Source organism: Balaenoptera acutorostrata, chromosome 3 (assembly GCF_949987535.1).
Source record: "Balaenoptera acutorostrata chromosome 3, mBalAcu1.1, whole genome shotgun sequence".
Lineage (NCBI taxonomy): Eukaryota > Metazoa > Chordata > Mammalia > Artiodactyla > Balaenopteridae > Balaenoptera > Balaenoptera acutorostrata.
In genome coordinates, this window is record NC_080066.1 from 1,813,001 (window position 1) to 1,835,050 (window position 22,050).

General features: G+C 43.2%; 1 protein-coding gene across 1 annotated transcript; it reads left to right on the forward strand.

Annotated features, from left to right (window-relative positions):
• Positions 1 to 6,611: 6,611 nt before the first annotated feature.
• Positions 6,612 to 15,896, forward strand: LOC103010320 (lysozyme-like protein 1). The gene is made up of 4 exons (XM_007188423.2): positions 6,612 to 6,750; positions 7,248 to 7,406; positions 14,954 to 15,032; positions 15,827 to 15,896. Exons 1-4 carry the CDS (start codon positions 6,612 to 6,614, stop codon positions 15,894 to 15,896), a joined length of 447 nt encoding a protein of 148 aa, XP_007188485.2.
• The last annotated feature ends 6,154 nt before the right edge of the window (positions 15,897 to 22,050 follow it).

Sequence of the window (22,050 nt, forward strand, 5' to 3'; positions counted from 1 at the left end):
ATGAGGGGGAAAAAAAGCAGATCCAACAACTAACAGCAACAACAAAGCTTCATCATATCAACAGATGCCAAGAAAGTAGGAAAAAATGGCCAAAGAAAAAGCATGGTCCAAGAACGGAGGTAGAAAGAAACCCAAATGGGTCCATAAACACAATAAATGTGAAATGATTACACTCACTTATTAAAATATGCTGCTTTTAAAAGACAGATTTACAACATCTGAAGACAGCTTAAAAATAAAAGCATTTTTAAAATTTCTGAATTTCAAGGCTCTCTGTTGCTTTCGTCAGTGGTTCTCCAACTTCCAATGAATCACCTGAGGTATTTGCTGAAAATGCAGATTTCTGGGCCCTGACCCAGAAGTGTGGATTCCGTGGGCCTGGTTTGTAAACCCAGCAATCTGCATGTTTAACCAGTCAGCCAGCTGTTTCTGATGAAGGTGATCTGGGGCTCAAACCCTAGAACGTCAGAGTCTTCAGCCTTCGGCTTTGCCGTCAAAACCTTCCATCATCAGATCATCTTGCTTCTCTCAACTTGGCCTTCCCAGACCCCCAACAAGAATATTTTTCCTTTCACCATCTCCCACGTGGCCAGTGCTCAGACCCACCAGAGTGGGAGCTTCCTGGGGACATGGGAGACACCTGATCGATCGTATTGAACCCTTACAGCCCTTGGTGTGATTGACTGAAAGGCTGGGCTGTCTCGCTTTCTGGCTTATGAATAAGTCAGAGAGACTGTGGGGAGAGTAAATGGGATGAGAGTGGAGGTAAACAGCACAAGAAGAAGGAGAAAGAGAAGAAGAGGGAAAGAGAGAGAGGAAGGGGGAGGGGGAGGGGAGGGAAGGAGGGGAGAAGAGGCCGGAGAAGGGGGAGAGGAAGGAGGGGGAGGGGAGGAAGAAAGGGGAGGAGGGGAGGGGGAGGAGGGAGCCGGGAGGAGGGGTGCAAGAGGCAGAGACTGCCAAGGCGAGCCAGCCAGAGGGGTTAGGAGGAGCAAGCAGCGCAGCAGTGAAGGGTGACTCACCCGGGTTGTTGTCTCCCAGGTTCCAGATCCTCTGGGTTCCTCCCAGGGAGCTCTACGGCCATCGTTTCTGCAGCAGCAAAGATGCAAGTCAGACAAAATCATCCAAAAGTGCTGAACTCAGCCGGTTAAGTCTTCAGGGCTTTATTAGACTTGACTTTCCTCAGACATTGAGGAAAGTCTTCAGCTGAAGTCCATTACGCAAATTAAAAAGCAGGAGAAAAATAAACAGAGATGGATGCAGATAGCTGTTTTATGAGGCAAAGGAGGCAGCGAGGTCTGACAAAGGCCCGACTGTTTCTTAGACTCTTGGATCCTCAGCCCTTAAAAACTCTCAAGATCGCCTTCTCTCCGAGAAAGCCCGCCGGCGGTCATAAAGGAAAGTTAACAGAATTTTTTTCCCTACAAAGACAAGGGCTGGCATAAACTAAAGCAAAAAATATCTACATTGTTTCTCAGGAGAGTTCCTGGCACCAAGCCATCTGTCTCCAAGGAGGGGATTAAGGAATATATCCAATACTGCCCTCTGTATAACATATAAGTTATATAATATATATTTTATATATATATATATAATGCTGCTCGGACCTCAAATGAAACCAAGCCACATTAATATTGTATACATTCCCCCTCAAATAGAAATTTGAATGCTAGACAATCACTTCAAACTCATATCTTTTTGTGATTATCAGTAGCCTCTGAAAAATAAGACATTTTGCAATGTTCCAGATCTTTAATAATGCAAGTCAACAAAAGCCATATTGCACACCAACAATGTACAAAGTTCCATGCTTGGGCCTACGATGCGTGCAAAGATGAACAAAAGATCTACATTCACATCATCTTCCTTGCCTATGATTTTGTGAGCTTATTTTAGACACAAAAATAAAGTCACTCTTGGACTTTGTCTCCAAGGCGAGGACTATTCCCTCCGGGCAATGATTCTCTGTGCTCTGCATATTTTCTTCAGGGGCAGGGGTGATTAGATTTTCCGTTTCACATTCTGGGGCAGATTCGGAGGCCGTGCTTCCTCACCTTGCCCTGAGGTTATGGAAACCGAGCCTGGCCCCGGCTCTGCTCTCTGGCAGAATCACGTGTCTGACGTGCCCAGCTGCGGAAAGCGGAGGGGGCGATGTACAAATTTAGTCCTTGGATTTTCTAAGCCAAGTAGACTCTGCATTTCCAAACATTCTTACATTTTAAAAGATGCAGGCTTTCCAAATGCTGCAAAATTCTTGACATCCAAGTATCTCCAGCCTCTGCTTTATACTGAAAGTGGATAGGCGTAATCACAGAAATCGTATTATCTCCAAGCAATTCTTTGCGGGGGGGGGGGGGGGGGGGTGGGGGTGGGAAAGAAACCTGCATCATGAAAACCCATCAAAAGTGAGAAGTATTGTTTTGCAAAGCGGTTACAGTATTTTTTGAAAAGGGAAAAAATTTAAGTTGTGATCATTTTTAATAGATAAAAGTGCATACTCATCTTTTATGTGCAATTAGTTACAGGAGTGTCTTTAACATCTAACACAGGACCAGATTCTCCCTTGGCCCAAGTAAGTATCTTTAATTAATCTCCCCAAAGAACCCATAATCATCCCGAAGCCAGTTGCTGCTCTCTCAGCTCCAAAAACCAAATTAAATACGATTATTCTTTCTAGCAGGACACAGGAAAGGCATAACTAGTTTAAATCCACAGAAACCCCAACCTCATTTTTACCAATCATTTTAGCATCTCCTCCTTTGAAATCTTTTGCAAGAGCTGCCTTCAGAACAAAATGGGCCTGTGCCTACCTTTTCCCAGTAGCTAGTGGAGATGTTAATCACCAGGAAAGTGCAGGGATTGTGTGCAGAAACCAGAGGCAGGAGGTTCAGATACTCCACAAACCAGGTTACCAGTCGAAGGAAAAATATAAAGGATCAAGAATTTCCCCAAATCCCCAAATGAAATTAGAAATGATAACCGCCTGGAAGTGCCCATGATTTTTAACATCTGTGGAATGCTTGCTTGAGTTCATATCAAATATTATTACCACATCTGGGTCAGCAAATGGAATTGCCATGAAGTCTTGGATCCTCGACTTTTTTTAAGCAAACTCATTAGTGGTGCAAACTCTGCCGTGAAAAAACCCGTCCAGATTCGCAAGCAGTGTTATCTTTTCATCAAAAAACATTAAGTTGCGGAAGGCAAAGTGTAAAATCCTGGGCCGTGGGTACACGGGAGTAGCTATAAAGTGAGGAGTTGGCCAGGTGGCAGTACCTTATGGAATCAGGCTGATGACCCACTGCTTAATGAACAGAGGTGAGGAGAGATGGGGTCCAGCCTTCCGAGCACTCAGGGCTTGGGGTGAAGGGGCGGGCAAAGGGTTCTAGGAGATGGTAAAAGAAATGACAATTTCTAAAGGGTGCAGAATACCCTTAATCAAGGTCAGCCACTGTGAACAGAAGTATACACCCCAATTAACTGTATAAAAGATATTGGGCAACAGCAATGATTATGTAAATAATTCTTGCTTAGAATCCTGCTAGATGATTGCTATTTTCAGAAGGGAGAGTGATGACTTCAATTGTTGTTGGTGATATTAGCTGGTTTGTGGAAAGCTGCATCTCTGAGTTAAATGGTTGTTTATTATGATTGGCTTTTACATTGAGTTTCCATAGATATGTCCTATTAACTCAATATTTATTAAGCTCTGACTAGGTAGTGCCAGGCACCAGGAAACTTTTTCTTATGGCAAGTCACTTAATCACAAAGATTCATTCAACATGCACTTACTGAATGCTCACTTGGAGAGAAACTGTGCTACACATTAAAATGCAGCAAGGTAACGCTTCAAGCCTCATCTTTCTAACCAAAGACAGTACTAGACTATGACATTTCTAGAGTGTCTTTCTGGTTGAAAAAAAAAAATCTCATTTTGATTGGTTTTATTATTTGTTGATAAATAGTTTGTCTTTCGTTGTAAACTTCAAGAATCCAGATTCGTTATTAGGATTTTTCCTGAATCTAAATTATACATCGGAAAGATCACCAGACGATTCAGTTCTCACCATTAGAGTCTGCCAGCATCGAGAACGGAGATACACGTTAGGTGGAATTTTTAAACACATGCTTACAAATTACTGCAAACCTCGGATACAATAAACAAATGATTAATTGATTAATTAATTGATTCATTGGCATATAGAATTTAAGAAAAGAATATAATGATTATTATGTGCAGCCAACAAGATTTTTTTTTCCTTAGATCTGCATACCGCAATGAGAATTAATTTCAAATATCCATTAAATCTGAGCATGGAAATAAATGGATCTTGAAACTAGCCCTTTAATTATTGATCCACAAAGCATTAAACCAAAGTTTTCAAATCTAATGAATCCCATTCAATCTTTCTGATCTCACTAAAAATATTTTATTAATAATAACAATTCAATTAGAGAAAGACATTTTGTGCTGTTAATACAAGTTTTGAATGTTAATTTAACCTCTGTCTCACCCTTTTTCAAATTTTAGTTTTATTATGTTTATAATTTACATAACATATTAATACAGAAGAACATGAGTGTGATTTATAATTCAATATATACCTACTGGGAATACACACTTATTTTCTTTACCAATGGGATTTGTGATAAAGTTTAGAGACTGCTGCTTTAGGAACAAGCTCTCACTGGAATGGGAGGCCCCAGTGGAGTCGAGTAGTGAGGAAGAAGAAGAAAGGAGAAGTAGAAAGTTCCAAAATGTAGTTACCACCTAAGTCCCAAGAAATAGAATTCTAGAATCTCTAGACAGTTGGAGACAAAAGAGCTAAGAATTCTTCTTTCTCTAAAGCTCTAAAGAAAGGTCCTTGGTTGAGGCCAAGATCACTTGTGCCTTGTAAGAATCAGGAATGGCTTCATGGGATACAGGAAGCTCGTGTGAGCTGCCGATCACTGATTGAGTAAGTAGAAGTGTTTCTCCACCAGAATCACCTGAGGGGTGTCTGTGAGGCAGGTACCTTTTTAGTAAGACCTAAATTACTCTAATGAAGCCACTGTCCCAAAGAATCAGCAATGGCAACCCCCCAGCTTGAAGGATGTAGAACTTTGTACTTGGGTCCAGCGCTGCTGTGGGGTTTTGTTTTATTTTGATTTGTTTGAGACCAGTGAGATTCTAAGACAAGGGGTGGAAACCATCTGAATTTGTAAGCTCTGTGTCATAAACCTCGTTGGTCTCCTTCTCAGTGCCTGGCACAATGCTAAGGTATAGCTCACTGCTATACCCCAGGGACTTTTGCTAAAAAGGGCCAGATAATAAATATTTTAGACTTTGTGGTCAATACAGTCTCTAACACAACACTCAACTGGGAAAGGCAGCCATATACAATATATTACCGAATGGGCGTGGCTATGTTCCAATAAAACTTTACTCACAAAAGCAGACCTAGTTAATGACCCTTGCTACTCACCAGTATGTATTCTAGATACCCCATCTGAGATGTAGTCACCTTATTGCTTAATTACTTTAAAGCCCCCATAAAGCTTCTCCCTCTGGCCTTGCTGAATACTCAGCCCTGTTTTTAGCCTCAACTCTCAATTGGAAAACTTAGCTCCACGAGGAGAAACTAACAACTCTAGAAACTTCTAGGCAGATGAAGAAAGTGATACTGGATGAAAATATGTATGAATATCAGGTTCGGTATGAGGAGCAGTTATCAGAAATTTCACTCCACCCTCATCCCAGCAAGGTTGTTCTATCTGGGGAAGACAGATTCCTTCAAGAGAGGAATCACTTCTGGAAAACCAGTAGCCAATAAGGCATGGACCTCTTGATCCTACTCCCATTTTAAATAATTCAGTGGGGTCCCTTTATGTCCTCTCCACTCCCACCACCAACACTTTCCTCCTCTTTTGACCCATAGTCATATCCACCCCTTCTTGCTCCTCAGCTGACACCAGACTTTTAGGAAGGCCCATGAAACAGTGACGGAAGAAACCCCAAAAACATCGCATTTGCAATGTAACACTGATATTTTTGAAGCAACATTCCCACGTTTGGAAAAGTATCAAGAAAAGAGAAAGGAAGAAGGATAAGGTGCTAAATCTTCTCCCTTTAATAAACCCCCAACAATAAATCTTAAAGTTGTCCATGTAGACCCATGTATATTTCATCTCTGACTGAAACTGAGGTGTCTGTCTCCACGTGCATAGGGAACGGTTACCTCTTTGTATTCTATTTTTTGTTTTGCTTTGTTTCGTTTCATAGAGTTAAAATGGGAATCCTAGAAATGCTTCACACTCTGTGGTTTCCATCTGGACTTTAATAGAGGGTTAATTTCTTTGCATGCCTGGTCCCGGGAACATAGCATTTACTTGAAAGTAACCATGTGGAAAGGGTTAGAGAGCCTGCACTCACCCTTTCCCTGTACTGTGTACTCACTGTCCTTGGTTTCTCCCTGATGCTGGTTCTGAATGGTCACAAGTGACAGGAAACATCTAGGCTGGCAGATTTCGAAGTTCTCATTGGCGATAGACTTAGTGTCAGGAATCAGGACAAAGCAGGGCTGACTGATGCGGTCTCTCATTTTTGACAGGTTCTGCCTTCAACAGGCCTGGGGATGAAGGCTGCTGGTACCTTGGCCCTGATGGGCTGCCTGATCGCAGCCGTTGAACCCAAACTCTACACTCGCTGTAAACTGGCAAAAATATTTTCGAGGGCTGGCCTGGACAATTACCGGGGCTTTAGCCTTGGAAACTGTGAGATTTCTCCCTTGCTGTTCTCTTTCTTCCCTTGGACTCTCCCTTGAGATGTCAAAGGCTGCATCCACACTCACTTCTGTTTGCTCCCAGCCCGTCCATGCTCTGCCCCACCAGGGACGGCTGCTGGCTGTTCACATGTCCTGAACTGCTGCTCTCGGGGGCTTCTCTCCTCCTCCCTGCCCCTCCTCTCCTCACTCCTGGAGTCCTGTACGAATGACACCAGCAAGGGGAGGGGAAAACACCACCATTCTTGCTGACAGTGTAGAGGGCAGACCTGACGTTTAGTCCAGTCCAAACTCAGCCACTGACTATGTGTGCCACTCTGCCCATCCTGTACCCCTCGGGTGCACTACCAGCCCTGACCCTCCCCAAGGTTTGTCGGGAGCAGAGCATGTTCCCTTAACATGTATAAGGGAACCGTCCCCCTAAGAGCAGGGTTGGAGAAAAAAAATGCATTTTTTTTCCCTCACATTTCTGGCTTTTTCTCCCTCTAGGGATCTGCATGGCCTACTACGAGAGCCACTACAACACCACTGCTCAGACCGACCTGGAGGACGGAAGCACCGACTATGGCATTTTTCAGATAAACAGTTACACGTGGTGCAGACGTGCGAAGCTGCAAGAGAAAAACCACTGTCATGTGGCCTGCTCAGGTATGCTTTTGACTCTACAAATATTATCCTTAGGGATAGGCAGGAAAGCTGATCATGGAATATCCACCCACCTTCTGCTTTAACCAAAATTTGGAATCCAGATGTGCAAGTAGGTCTGCACCAGGCTAATAAATTATTCAACAGTTCCCCAAGGTGACACTCATGATTCTGTGGCCTACTTGTCCAAAGATGACATTTCCCTTCTAGGGTGGTTTTTATGAAGCCCACCACAAAAACAGGGGCCTGGATAGATGACCTTACTACCCTTTCATGCATAGAAAAGTTAAATATATTCATTAAGAAGGAAAAAGCTGTTCACCACTGCTTTCCATAAGCAATTCACTCAATACATGCAGTTTATGCTTCTTTGTACAGAATGAGACAAATAAATTCACTTCACATAGCACTTCTTAAACAGTAGAAATGACACTAGAATTCTCTTCCAAGCCTTTTACTTCAATCACTTGAGAAATATATGTGTGCACAGAACTGAGCATAGCAGGACGCATCAGACACGAATTCTGGTGTGAGGGAAGAGAATATGTGCTTATACAAAGTTCGATAAATGACTGTAAACAGGTGTGGGCTTCCAAGGAAAGAGATATTATTAATAAAGTCATGGGAAGCTTTGTAGACATAATGATATTTTATCTAAGATTTGGAAGATAGGTAAGATTTGGATATTCAAAGATAGAGAAGTGTCATTCCAGGTAAGGAGAACAAAAAAGCAAAAAGGTGCATGAAAAATAACAGGACATGTGGTTGTAAACGTTGATGACTACCTGACCACAGAGGACCTTGGGACCCAGGCTAAGGAGCTTACACTGATTTCTGCCTGCACTAGGAAATCAGAATAGGTCAGTTGATTCCACATTGCTTCAGAAAAATTAATATGCAAGCTGGGTGTGAGAGAGATTAAAGAAGAGATGATTTAAGTGAGAGATAAAAAGACCTGAAGGATGGTCATGGCTGGTGGTATGGAGAAGAATATGCAAGGGACACTCAAGAGTAGAAGGATGGAGTGAAGTAAGTGATTGTCTTGTCTGCGCCCCCTCTAGAAGGTAAGCTCCGTGAGGGCAGGAGTTTTATCTGTTTTGATCACTGGTGTATCCTCAGTGCCTAGAATGGTCCCTGGCCATTGTTGGAGCTCAAGAAATATTCATTAACTAAATGAATGGAGGGAAAAGAACAAGGGTGAAGACAAAGAGTGATAAAATTCTTTAGGAGCAAGAAATAAACTTTTATTTCTCTTGGACACATACAAGATAATCAGTACATAAGTGTGAATGTATGAATGATAGAACACTATGTTAATTTACCTAATAAGTTGTCCCTACTCCTACATTACTATGGAATGCTCGCTACCTCTTGACCAACTGTTGGTCAGCCCTTAATTTAGAGCGTTCTTTTGTTAAGCCAAAATCCATGTCCTTATAGCTTTATTCCATTAATGCTAGTTTTTCCTTCTGGATTTATTCAAAACAGATTTTCTCTATTTTATACACAGCAATTTATTAAATGTTTGAAAATAATTAGTAGGTATTTCTCATCTTCAATTCTTATCTCTGAGGCTCAAGCATTCAGTACCTTCACTTTGCTACAGGTTTGACTTTTAAACTCCTCCCCTTCTTGGTCACTCTCATTAGCACCCCCTATGAGCGTACCAATAGAGTCTTCTAGTTAAACATGGTGGTTGGATGTGTATATTGTTAAAAGCTGGAAAGCAAGAGGACAAATGGTGACTAATTTAGCAATTAGAGAATTGCTAAATCCTGAATCTTAAACTGACCGTGGGAAAGCCAAGAAGCAACCACAGGATCCCAAAAGGGCTCAGAAATCAGCAGCATCAGCTACTTCTGGAAGCTGGGGTGAAGGCAGGTTGAAAACAGGAAGACCAGTTGGAAATCCAGTTAAGGAGCAGCTGATTCCCCTCCTGATTCCATTCATGTATTGACTGCTCCTCCACAACCCTGGCAGGATACTGGGGCTCTCTCTCCTGGACAGGATAAGTAGAATGTCTCTCAATTGAGGGACCTCGCCAACATTTGAGTGTGAGAGCTCCGTACTAAACATGGAGTTAAGTTTCTGTAGTCCCAGTCACCTTCTTCCACTCCGATCCTGGAATGTTGGCAGCCAGCCTAGGCTCTCCAGAAGAGAAGACCCTGTTCTGGGGAATCCAGCCAGATGGAAAGGAAATAACTAAAGTGGGGCCTCCCAGTGAACAAACTAGCTAGATCTCCCTACAGTGATATGTACAGTTGAAAATCCCCACCTCTGTGTACAGAACTCCTAATCAGCTTTTTAGTGTCCCTCTCCTAAATAAGTGCAGATAACTAAGGGACATTAGACTTCATAGGAGTGTCACTGACATGAAAGAATGAGACCACCACCACCAACAACAACAACAACAAAAACCAGATAAAAGTAACTTATTGAAAGCAGAGATTATGCTGGGAAATGAAAACTTCAAAAAAAAAACCTATCATTAATATATTTGATATGTTTACATTTATAGTGAATTTCTCATAGACAGCATATAATTGGGTGTTGCTTTTATAGTCAGTCCAACAATTTCTGCTTTTCAACAGTAATGTTTAGACCAGGGAACTTTTTCTGAAAGGGACAGATAAACAGTTTAGGTGTTGTGAGCCTTATAGTCTCTTTTGTAACTATTCAACTCTTCACGTAGCACAAAAGCAGTCACAGACAATATGTAAATGAATGGGCATGATTGTGTTCTAATAAAAGTTTATTTACAAAAACAGAGGGTGGGCCTGTGGGCCCTACATAGTTTGCTGAACCTTGATTTCGATCATTTATATTTAATGTAATTGCTGATATGATTACTTTAAAATCTACCATCTATTGGTGGGATCTATTCCATCTGTTCTTGGTTTATTTTTCCTGCCTTCTTTTGGATTAATTGAATATTTTCAGTATTCTCTCTTATTTCCACCACTGGCTTATTAGCTGTACTTCTGTTTTATTTTTAGTGGTTCCTCTAGGGTTTACAATATGCATCACATTCTACCTTCAAAAAACATTATACCACTTCACATATAATAGAGTTGACCCTTGATTTTCTCATTGGGCTCCCTGTAGGTAATGTGTCCTTTTCCCTCTAGCCCCTTTTTACAATTTCCTCTTTGTCACCAATTTTCAGCAATTTGATCACAAATGTCTGTTTTTTGTGTGTGTTTATCTTGCTTGATATTCCCTAACATTTTGGATCCCCGAGTGGATAATTTTTTAATCTTTCTCCTTCTAGGAGTCTAATAACACATGTGTTAGATCATTTGATGTTTTCCCATAGGTCACTGAGGCTCTTCATTTTTTTTTCAGCCTTTTTCGCTTTCTGTGTTTTTTCTTTTTCAATTGTTTCCACCACCCTATGTTCAAGTTCTCTGATCTTTCTTCTGAAGTGCCTAATCTATTAAATTCACCAATTGAATGTTTCATTTAAGATAATGCATTTTTTCAGTGCTAGGTAATTATTTTACATCTTTCATTTCTCTCATTCGATTCATGTTTTCCTGTAAGTCCTTGATAGCAATCAACATATTTATAAGCACTGTTTTAAATTTCTTGTCTGCTAATTCAATCAACTCTGTCACTTCTGGGTCTTCCCTTTGACTGATCTTTCTCCTGGTTATGGGTTACATTTCCATACCTCTTTGTACATGTGATCGCTTTTTATTGGATACTAGACAGCGTGTGTATTACATTGTTGAGTGTCTGGATCGTGTTGTCTTCCTTTAAGGATTTTTGAAGTTCATCTTGGCAAGCAGTTAGTTCTGGTCAGGGATGTTCTAGAGCAGTCATTATGGGAGGGCTAGTTCAGCCTTACTCTCAAGGTATTTCCCTTTTAGCCTCTCTTGACTATCCTAAGGTTCAGCAAAGTCTCTCTCCTCTGGCCAGTCAGAAGTCATGTCTCCCAGCCCTGGCTGAGCCCTGCAATTGTTGAGGTCCCTCGCAACAGTTCTCTGACTAGTCTCATGGAGTTTTACCCTTGACATGCCCGGTTGGGCCTTCAGCCAAAGACTCAGTGGCAGAGCTCAGGCGTGCTCCTTTTGGTGACTCCTTCCTCTCAGGGACCCTCTCGACAAATGCCAACTGTCTCAGCCTCTCATCTCTGTCTCCTCCACGTAGACTGCCATCTCCCGTCTGGGTTTTACCTTGAAGGTCTGGAAAGTGGCACTGGGCAGACAGTCACAGCTGTCACAAGGTGAGCCTCGTCTGGTTTCTATCTCTCAAGGATTCTGCATTCCCTGTTGTCTAATGCCTGAAAATCATGATCACATGTTTTGTCTGGTTGTCTAGTTGTTTACAGTAGGAGAGAAAATCTGCTGCTCACGGCCGTGCTTGACTTTATGCAGTTTACTGATTGAGTATTGTCCAATATTGTGGCGGTTAAGGAAGTCTGGGGTAAATGTATATCTGCAAGACAACCATGGAGTCTCAGAAATTAAAATGTTAGATGGTTCATGGTTAGAGGTGAAGGATCACTCATATCTGCTTTCTCATCATAAAAAGCCTGGGATTTTTAGGGACAGCTTTAAAATAGAAAACAGGATGTTGGTTTTACACCCTAAGCACCCTCTATGACCGGCCACCCCCAGCCTCAGGCCAGAGAGGCTGTACTTAGGGACAATGTCATTCTGTCCCATGGATTACAGAAGTAGGGACATTTGTCATGGGAACCTAGAAACAAGCTAGCATTAGAGTGTGTGTGCAATGTGGGTGACACCTCATACGTGTACAGAATACATGCACCTCACGCCCATCTGCTGAAGCTACACACTCTTCTTAGTCCCAGACCAAATCATACTCCTCAAATTGCTGCCGACCTTCCCAAACTATTTGGACATAATATCTGTTATATATACATATATAGAAATATAAACATATCTATGTATACACAAACTCACATACATATAATAATATAATAGCAATCTTTATTTCCCTCCAATAACTTAGTCCTCATTAAAATAAGAGATGTTTAAGAAAACCATCATTGTCCCCTGTATCTAGTCTAGCCCACTTATATTAATCTCTATTTCTCGTATCAGCCTGGTATCTGAGTTGGCCATTGTCACTTCAGAGAGGACAAGGAGATGTAAATTCTGGGTTAAGATAGTGGTATTTCCGTTGGAGGCCAGGGCTATGCTGGGGAGAGACAGACTTCGCAGTAGAACTCATCTTAACTGAAAAGAACGAGTTCTTTTCGTGTAGATTGTTGCTGTTTTCTTTTGTTGGATGGGGGAGAATAAATGATTCCATGGAACGATGCTTTGACATTCAACGTAACCCTTTCCTTATCTGTGTTTGACTAGACAGAATTGTCTATTTGAAGTGAATCGAGCAGAAACCATTCTTGGCTCGGGTGCCGGTACATACCTGCTCTCTGGGCTCATTTCTGCCCCTCTGCTGCCCCTCTGTGGCAATTTCACTGGGTTTCTCACATCTCAGCCCCGTGCCAGGTTCTTTATTCCCCAGCCCCGAGCTAGCTTAACACATTATCCTAAGGAAATTCAAAGTCACGTCCAACTTGCACTTGCAAAACATCTCAGCTGTGCAACAAAGTGGGACATTGACAAACACCTTCCACGCTCTGTACGACCTGGGCCTGCAGTATCTACTCCCCCCACCAAACCGCGCACAGCCTCTCCAGACGGGCAACCTGCCTCACCCCAAGCGCGAGCTTTGTTCTCTGTGTACTGGCCCCAGGGCTGCGCCGAGGCAGGTCGAACAGCGTACCCTCTGCTTCCTCCCCACTCTGTGTAATCTGTGTCCTTCCATCCCTGGAGACCCCAGAGAACCCACTTCTCCTAGGAAACAGGCCCCAACCACGTTCAGTCACAAACCACAGTGTCTCAAGCACTCATCAAGAATGTATGCACATGAAATAAAGTGTTTCTAAGTAATCTGAACATGTGTTAGATACCAAGCCCTTAAGTTTGGATAATCTCCTAATAATTACTTGAAAAATGAATGAAGTATTTATACTTTTATTATCGACTTAGTTAGCAGACGGTGTTGCACAGGCGGAAACCTTAGCTGCAGTAGCTCTGTTGGAAGGAAGTAGCCTTAGGTTTGAAGGCAGACTCGCTTACTGGGTGTGTGGCCTCAGTTTACAGGGATGGTAATGGCTGTTACCATGGTAATCATGTAGTATGAGGGAGATAATGCATGAAGAGGCTTCATATGTGCTGGACATAGGGTACATTTTCCATAAAGGTCAACTAACAGCAATAGCTATTGTTATAAATAATTCTCTTCCCAGAAACAAGGCAAAAGACTTTTATAAGCTAATAAAGCTTTATTTGCTTTCCAGAAAAGTTGAATCCATTACACGTCCATCAGCAAGAACTCAGGAGTGCATATGTCATTGCACCCTTGTCAATATCGAGCGTTACCCAATTTCTCCAAAATTTTTGCTCAGTTGATAAATAGAAATGCTGTCAAATGGTTTGGGTTTTTCTGTCTTGGCTTGGTGGTTGTGGTGGGCGTGGATGTGGATTTCCCAGGTTCCCCTCAAAGGAAGGACATCTGGTCCCAGCTGCATTTGTGTGACTTGCGCACTGTCTACTGGCACCTGCTCGGGTGTCAAGAGCTGCATCCCCTAAGGTCCTGCCCCTGTGGGCAGCCCACACCCGGGGAGTGAGTGCAGCAGGGGTATAAAACCTGGGCCTCAGAGGGGTCCAACCTGGGCAACTCTGATGGGTAACATTCACCACCGGCTCAAGGCCAGGGGGTGAGGTTTGATGGGCCTAGATCACAGCTATGGTCTCCGCCTGCCCGGTCCTGCTTCTGCCCATTTCTTCTACAGGTGTGGATCCCTAATAAATACCTTGCACTCCAAACCCATCTCAGCATCTGCTTCTGGAGAAACCGACCTGCAACAGAAGTGATGTTGGACTTTTTTTTTTGTTTATTTGCCTTTTTCTGTCATGTTTGTGTTGAGAAGGATTTTGAGGCCACTTCTGGTGAAGCAATATCAATGAACACATTTTCAGTTGAAAGATTTGTTACATCTGAAAGCCATAGAAAAAGTAACAAAGATTGATGTATTTGACATAAAACTTAAAAATTTCTGCATGTGAAAAACACCTTGGGTAAAAAGAAAATTATTGCACAAACCAGAAAGTTACAATAGACAAAAGTTTAATAATTATCTATAAAGAGATGTTCCATGTCAAATTAAGACAAGTAAAGAAAACACTGTACTGTCCTCTCTCACTTGTGTGTTTCTTTAGGACATAAAAAACATTTTCCTGTTGTGTTTTCCCTATACACATTTCCAAAAACCTTTCAGGGCTGGTCCATTCCTCTGAAACATCAAGGAGTCTGAAACTTTAAGATGTGGCTGGTCTAGAAACAAAAACAGTTCTTTGATTTGTGAAGAAGTGTAACAAAAATAAGGACACGGCTCAGAGTTCTTCCAACCCTCCTGCTCCAAAAGCAGTGAGAAAAGTGAAGAAAATCTGTTTCGGGCCTCCCCAGCTCCACCAATAAAATCTTGGCTAACCCTCTACTCTCTCTTACAGCCTTGATCACTGACGACCTCACAGATGCAATTATCTGTGCCAAGAAAATTGTTAAGGAGACAGATGGGATGAACTACTGGTAAGAATCTTTCCTTGGGAGACAAGCTGACGTGGGTGGAAGCTACAGTGTGTGCGTCCATCACCGCTGCAGGGGATGGAGACAAGTGCATCTGTGCAGAGTGGTCCAGCGATTTTCATGTGACCTAGTCTATATATCTTCCTCTATTAGTGTGTGGATGTGCAGTGAACCTGGTAGAAGGGGTTAGTATGGGGAGGAGAGGTGGTAAGGAGTCAGAATAATTTGCAATTGCTTCCAACGTCAAGGCGTTCCAAACAATGAAGAGAGAGGTGCTTTCTCATGTGAATTGGAGAGCATCCGTGAAGACAATGCACCAGAGGAAAAAGCTCGAGCTTGCTCTAGATTTGGATAAGATTTTGGAAGTCTATGGCAGGGAGAGGAAAATGACCATGTCAGTTGCGTGAGAAATGGACAGGAAACCTCCCCAGGTAGTGCATGAGACATGGCTAAGCTGGCGCCCGCCGGCATCTCTGCGGCTGTGTTTCTTGTGAACATTGCTAATCAGGTCACTCACGTGGGGATCCCAAATTTCCAGAGATGTGAATGTTTAACCAAATGCCCCATCCTCATAAACGTTGCTTACTTGTTGCCGAGGCTAATATGGATTAGGAAAAAACCAGGGAGAGGAAAGTCTTAACAAGGCAAAAGGATGGAGGCCTTGGATCTCAGAAGCAAATGACACTAAACCCTGGGCACCACTGGTTACATGGGTGAATTGTCTATGGTTTATGAACCTCAGAATATTTGGATTGTCATGCTTCGCTCTGTTGTTCCTGCTTCCCTCTCCTCCTTAGGCAAGGCTGGAAGAAGCATTGTGAGGGCAAAGACCTGTCTGAGTGGAAAAAGGGATGTGAGGTTTCATGAACAGGACTGACACCAAGGATGCTTCACAACAGCCCCCGAGGATTTATAAGAACAGTCGTGTCATCGTGTCTCCCTTCCTCCTAATCGTCCTTCTAGAGCTGGAGAGGGAAAGTTAAGCTATATTTTTAAGGAAATAAATAGTTCCATTTAAATGTCTTGACTTTACCCTGACTACATTTCAATGATGTCGTAATAGCACATGGTTAAGACTTGAAAAGTCACCTACAAAATGTTCTAGCCCTGGAAGGAACAGGCTTCTCTTCTTTACGGTAATAAGTCCTGATTCCTGTGGCCTGAAATGGCTGCTTATTTTAAAAATACGATTCCCAGGTCAAGGAGAACGCTGGAGGAATGACCGTAGTTTGCTGACCTCTGTCCTGGAGCAGTAAGTCCTTCTCCTGGTCATCGGATGAATAGCCCTTCCTCAGCTCACCTCTAGCAGAGAGAATGTTCCTGATTCCCCCAGGCAGTTATGATGGGTATTCTAATGGGACCAAATAGATGGGGTTGCAGCTCTTAGCCCCAGGGTTCCCCATGTTATTCCAACATCCATTTAAATTAAACCTATCAAAACCCACACTTACATCCTCATGACAAAATTGTTTCCAGACTTAGACCTACAGATTTTATTAGTTTGCTCGGAAACTGGCCTGACTATCTAAAGATATTTCATTACCTGGAACAGTGGGCTGAGGGGTTCAGATCCCCAAAGATATTCCCAGGCTGCCCCCTGCTCCTTGCAGGGGTGGCTTCTCTACAGGGCAGCTCCACTCTGCTGAGTTTTGCCTTGTCCATTCTCTGTCCTGCTACGGTTAGAAGTGGTTGGGCCTGTCTTGTTGGAACTTTAGGGTCAGGTTGAACGCAATCTGACCATGAGAATGCACCAAACTGAGGTTTGTTGGAAAAACGGTTATGCCTGCAAATAAGTTGCCCACTTAGAAGAAAGTCCCCACGAGAGTCAGACTGATGGTTTCGTCATAGCACCTAAATAACCCATAAATGCTCTCTAGTGGCCAGCTGCCTCGGTTTACTGTTGGCTTATTTCACATCCACTGGCTTTACTTGCAGACATAGGCTTTAAAAGCCGAACGCTACTTTCCAAAAGAGTATAAACGTTTTATATATGCCTAAACAAACGTAATCCTGTGACAATTTAACAGGCATTACAAAGCATGGGAAAAAAAATAAAAACTTTTGAAACTTCTGATGTAAGAATCAAAAAATAATTACTTAAGATGGCTGAAGAAAATCTGAGAATTTTAGTGTCCATTACGCTGTACTAAATCAACAATCAGTGCTTGCAGAGGTCCATAAATATGTATTTTTCATTATTATTGTCTTGTCATTCATCCACCTTGCAGTCTCCGTTTTTTGCCAAACCTGCATCGTTAAAACCAGTGGTACCATGTTAATGACCTAGGTGGGCATGGGTCCCGGTGCCAGCTATTCAAAGACTAGGGGAACATTTTTTAACAAAACAAAAATCCAAATCCAAAAAGCGCTTTGAAATCCAAGGTGAAGGGAAGCTAGCTGGCTCTACAATTTGATGGATCTTTTTGCAAAACTCATAAATGTTCTAAGCATGCAATCTTACTATTTCTCTCCCCAAGTGTTTCATTTAGTATTTCCATAAATAATAATTCAAGATTAAAAAATGCATTGTCCTGGATGATTTTCCACAATCAATGCCCTCTGAAATTCAAGAGGAAAATATTACTCCTATTCCTGAGTTATCTTTATTTATTAAAATAAACTAAGATTTACATTCGCTTATACAGTTTCCAAGACATTTGGAAAGAGATTTTCAATTTCTCCTCACAACAACATTATCAGCTCCTTACCAGATGCACTGAGCACACAGCGGTGTAGATATTGGGGTGTAGAGCTGCTTATGTGGGTACATTCTTTCTTTGGGGACTCAGCCCTGCCTGGGTCTTGGGACTCCCCTCCACTAGGATCTGTCCCCTTGCTTCCCAGCTGGTTCCCTGTTATTACTCAGCACTGTCTGTCTGGTCCATCACTTTTTCTTGATGCACCCTGAACCCAATATATCATTTGCCCTTGGGTGTCTTTGGCCCTGGTTTTCCCAAAAAAAACCAGGGAGATTGTACCATTTCCCTGTCACCTATTCAAGCCCCACCCAGACTGCATGAGGCCTCTCTGCTTCTCCAACCTCCTAACGGTCTCCTCTATGGTCTTCCCTAATGGCTCGGTGTGGACTATTTAATGAAGTGTGAACTATACAATGAGGTCATCAAGCATTGGTGATCTCCCCTGGTACGTGAGCTCCTTGCGGCCTGGATCATGTGTTTTACTTCTATATTCTCCACAATCCTTTTTGCAGCACTAAGCACATAATATTTGAGATTTGAAAATGTGTGATATTGATTTTTGGTACTGCTGGACACATGTAAAATCATAGAAAAACTAGGAATAAGACCTTGCCTTTACAACATTTTAATTTTCAAATCAGGCTCCCATCCATTATTCCAAATGCTCCTCACAACCATCTTGGGACATAGAGTGTAACATAATCTTCATTTTATGCAGAAGCCATTGAGATATGGGAAGGGTGACTCTTTTCCCAAGGCTCACAGTGCCACAGTGAGGAAGCCAGGGGCCATGCCACCCTAGAAGAATCTTCAGAACTCAGTGCAAGAATAGTGCCCTAGTCCCTTTAGGGACAAGGCGTCCTGAGCCTCTCATCTGTGTTCAATACATCTACTTCCTTGAGTACCCTGCTGACCTAAAACAATAAAACAGATAGTTATTTTACCAACAAAGTGGGTTTATTTGGGAACAGCAAATAACTGCTCTTTAGAACATGCAGTCTATGGTGAACCAAAGGCAGATCCAGAGAAGAAAAGAGAGGAACATTCTTTTATAGAGGAGAAGGGGTAGTTGGGAAAGGTTGTTATAAACAGAGTCCACTGGAGGAAACTCCAATGTGTGAAGTGTGGTGGCTTTTCATTGGCTGAGTTGTGGCAGTCTCTCATTGGCTGGGCTGTTGCTGGGCAAAGAGAAATCCTTCCTTGTGCTGTGTGATAAAAGTAGTAACTTTCCTGCTGGAGATGTAATTGACATGGAGTGGGAGGGCACTAGAGCGCCCCCTTCCGGCCTCCCAACTCCATTTTAAATGAGGTTTCTGTTTTCACAACCCCAAATATAGCACAAACTCTAGCCAGCCCCTGAAGGATCTATGAGAAAAGAGTAGGAAATGCTCTCCCACCAAATTTAATGTCTTCAAGGTGAATTTTTAAAGTAAAGACTTCATCAGGAGGCTTAGAAAGATTTCCTGTGTCCTCCCAAAATGGAAGGAAAATGCTCTGGATTTCCAAAATGTGAAGAAATAAACATGTATCACTTTTTCCAACTAGAAGAATAATTACATTTTTTAATCAAAAAAATCTAAAACATGAAAATCATTTCTTCCAGCATAAGCCAAGTGGCCACTACAGCCCAGTCTCTTTGGGTTGCTCTGCCAGGGTTTTCTGGCCTTGCGTTTCCTCAGCAGTGGCCTGAGAAAGCACTACAGACATTACTGCCACCCAGGGCAGCAGCTAGCAGTTCTTGACAGGCTGTGATGTCCTGGACGGAAATTCACACAACCAGCTTCCAAAGGAGCCGATGCCTAGGAGAGCTGGGGATGCAGGGGGAACCCCAACTGTAGCCGAGCATTTGGACCACAGTGGGCTTCCTTTAGGGCCCTCAAGGCACCTACATGGCACTGTGACTTGGATAGGTGACCCTCTCTTTCCCTCATTTTCTTTCCGTCTCATATCTGGTTAGTTCTACAGTTCAGAAGAATAGGAAAAAGTGGCACACGCAAACTGTCTAAACCACAGAGACACAAGCCCATCTGTTTAAGTTGGTCCTTCTCTAACAGCAGAAAGAGGGGGAAACAGAAGATCAGGTAGTAATGAACAATCTCACTGGAGAGGGGAAAGGCGAAGAACGACAAAGAATATATTTTCTTACACTAGGCTGCAACTTGAAGCACAACAATGGGTTGTGCTTACTTGACAACACAAATGCGTGGTGTTCCCCTTTTCTTGGTTTTGGTCCTTTTATTGGGTGGGTTCTGATTTTAACAATACATATTCAGTGTGGAACATATAGAAACTATTCTTCAAAACCATAAAAATATTCTCCCCGTTCATTGATAAATGCTGCTAATACTTTTGGTCTTCCTTCCATTTTTTTTCCTATTTTTTATAAAGTTGGAATTATGGAGTTTTAATTTTGTAGCCCACTCTTTTCACTTAATATACTCCAAGATTTCCCCCAATTAATATTTTCTAAAATACATGTGATCCATGAGAACAGCACCATAGTTACCATGCTGTCCCATAATTCACTTTCTCTTTCCCCTATTATTGCATATTTGGGTTAACCAGGAGTGTTTCTAGGTCTGGACTCTAGGCCAGTTTTTGCAAAGGGGCCTTTCTTTTCCCATTGCTTATTCTCCTCCAAACTTCACCAAAAGCCCTCAATCCGTAATTTTATGGGGTCCATCCTTCCACAGACTCCTTCGCTGCTTTGGGGATGACTTCAACAGAAACAAAAATGTGGTATCGGTCACATTTTCCAAACAATTAAGATCTGCCATTTGGTCCGACGTTGCGAGAAGAGACTTAAAGCGGGTACTGTTGTGAAAAACCCAACCCCCATGGTTACCATGCCGTTTCACCTCCTGTAAAATGGGAATAATATTTGCCACCCACAGCTGTGGTAACGATTAGCAACAATGTCAGAAGCACTAGTGGCACAAACCAGTCTTTTAATAAAAATCGGTTACTATTATTCTATTTCTACATTATTCTTCCTCCAGTATGTTGAACAGGCGATTTCTAACGGGGACTGCCTACAGCAGGTCGAGCTACATTTGGTGTGAAATAATGGCATTTCCTGGAGGGAAAGGGGGAGATCTTGCCTGATCTGATTTTCACCGCCGGTGAAACGGAGGCCGAGTTTGTTTCACTAGGTCCGCGCGGCGCTGTTGAGATTTCCAAGCCACAGGGTAAAAAGTTAAGGTCATCTCTAGGCTTCTCCACCCGCCTGCTACCACGCTCCCACTGGCAGCATAATTCTTGGGGCGAGGAAGAAAAAATAAATCTAGAGTTGCCTTGAAAAGCATTCATGCAAAATACAGGCAGGATTCATAAGTAATCGGACTTCTGCATCAGTTTTCAAAACAGTATCCTGTTACCAGCTAGAGCAAACAGAGCCCTTTCAGCCCCGGGAACTGACAGGCGGTGCAGAGGGCAGACTGCAAAAGATTAAATATTTGTGCAAAACGCCACACACCCCCTCACAAAGGGCCGCCTTCGTCGGGAAGAGAAGGAAATGCGAATCGGGGGAAGGGGATGCAAGAACTGAGAAGAGCGCCTTATCTCTGCGGAGCAAGGGCTGCCTTGCGGGGAGGAGGTGGCCAAGTGGAGAGCGGAGAACGAGGCCGCGCTGCTGCAGCCTTTGGGCGCTGCGGGCTCCCGCCTTGGGCGCTGCGGATGCACTTTTGACCCTGGCAGTGGAGTCAGGCCAAAGGGCTGGGGGGGGGGGGGGGACGGAAACAGGATGGGGAGAGTCCTGCAGTTGCCAGGCTGTGATGGCAGAGAGGGCGGAGAGAGGCGCCCTGGGAGAATCCCGCGGGCTCAGCAGCGCGGCCTTAACTCCTAGGGGCCGGGGGAGGGAGGGAGGCTGGGGCAGAGGCCCGAGGAGCAAACCATTTAAGTCAGCAAGGCGTCCAAAGCGAAAGACCAGGAGAGGGAGGTCTTTTTTGAAAATTGTTAAAAATTGCAATTTTCAACTCCGCTGACAGTCTATCAAGGCCGGCGTCTGCCTCTGAGACATTTTAGTGGCTGCCAGGAACTTGGAATTTAAAAAAGAAGAAGAAGAAGAAAGAAAGAAAAACCTCACACAATAATGGTCTGTGCAGGCAATAGGGAGATGGCTGATAAGATGAGAATCTTTCAGGAGTTGGGACTTTTCCGTGGACTTTGGAACTCCATCTGGCCCTACCAGGAGGGCTAACACAGGATGCTTTGCAGAAAAAGCAGCCCGGGGGAGGCCCTTTGGATCCAGCTCAAATGACCCACTTGAGGAGGAGGAGGAGGGGCCCCAAGGGGGAAGGACAGCGCGTGGCCCCGTGGGCGGC

What these genes read in the sequence shown, in the direction of transcription:
- LOC103010320 (XM_007188423.2), top strand. Translation starts at nt 6,612, where the DNA reads ATGAAGGCTGCTGGTACCTTGGCCCTGATGGGCTGCCTGATCGCAGCC. An exon ending in CTGTCATGTGGCCTGCTCAG is followed by an intron (nt 7,407 to 14,953) that starts GTATGCTTTTGA and finishes TCTCTCTTACAG; the next exon opens with CCTTGATCACTGACGACCTC. An exon ending in ACAGATGGGATGAACTACTG is followed by an intron (nt 15,033 to 15,826) that starts GTAAGAATCTTT and finishes TCTCCTCCTTAG; the next exon opens with GCAAGGCTGGAAGAAGCATT.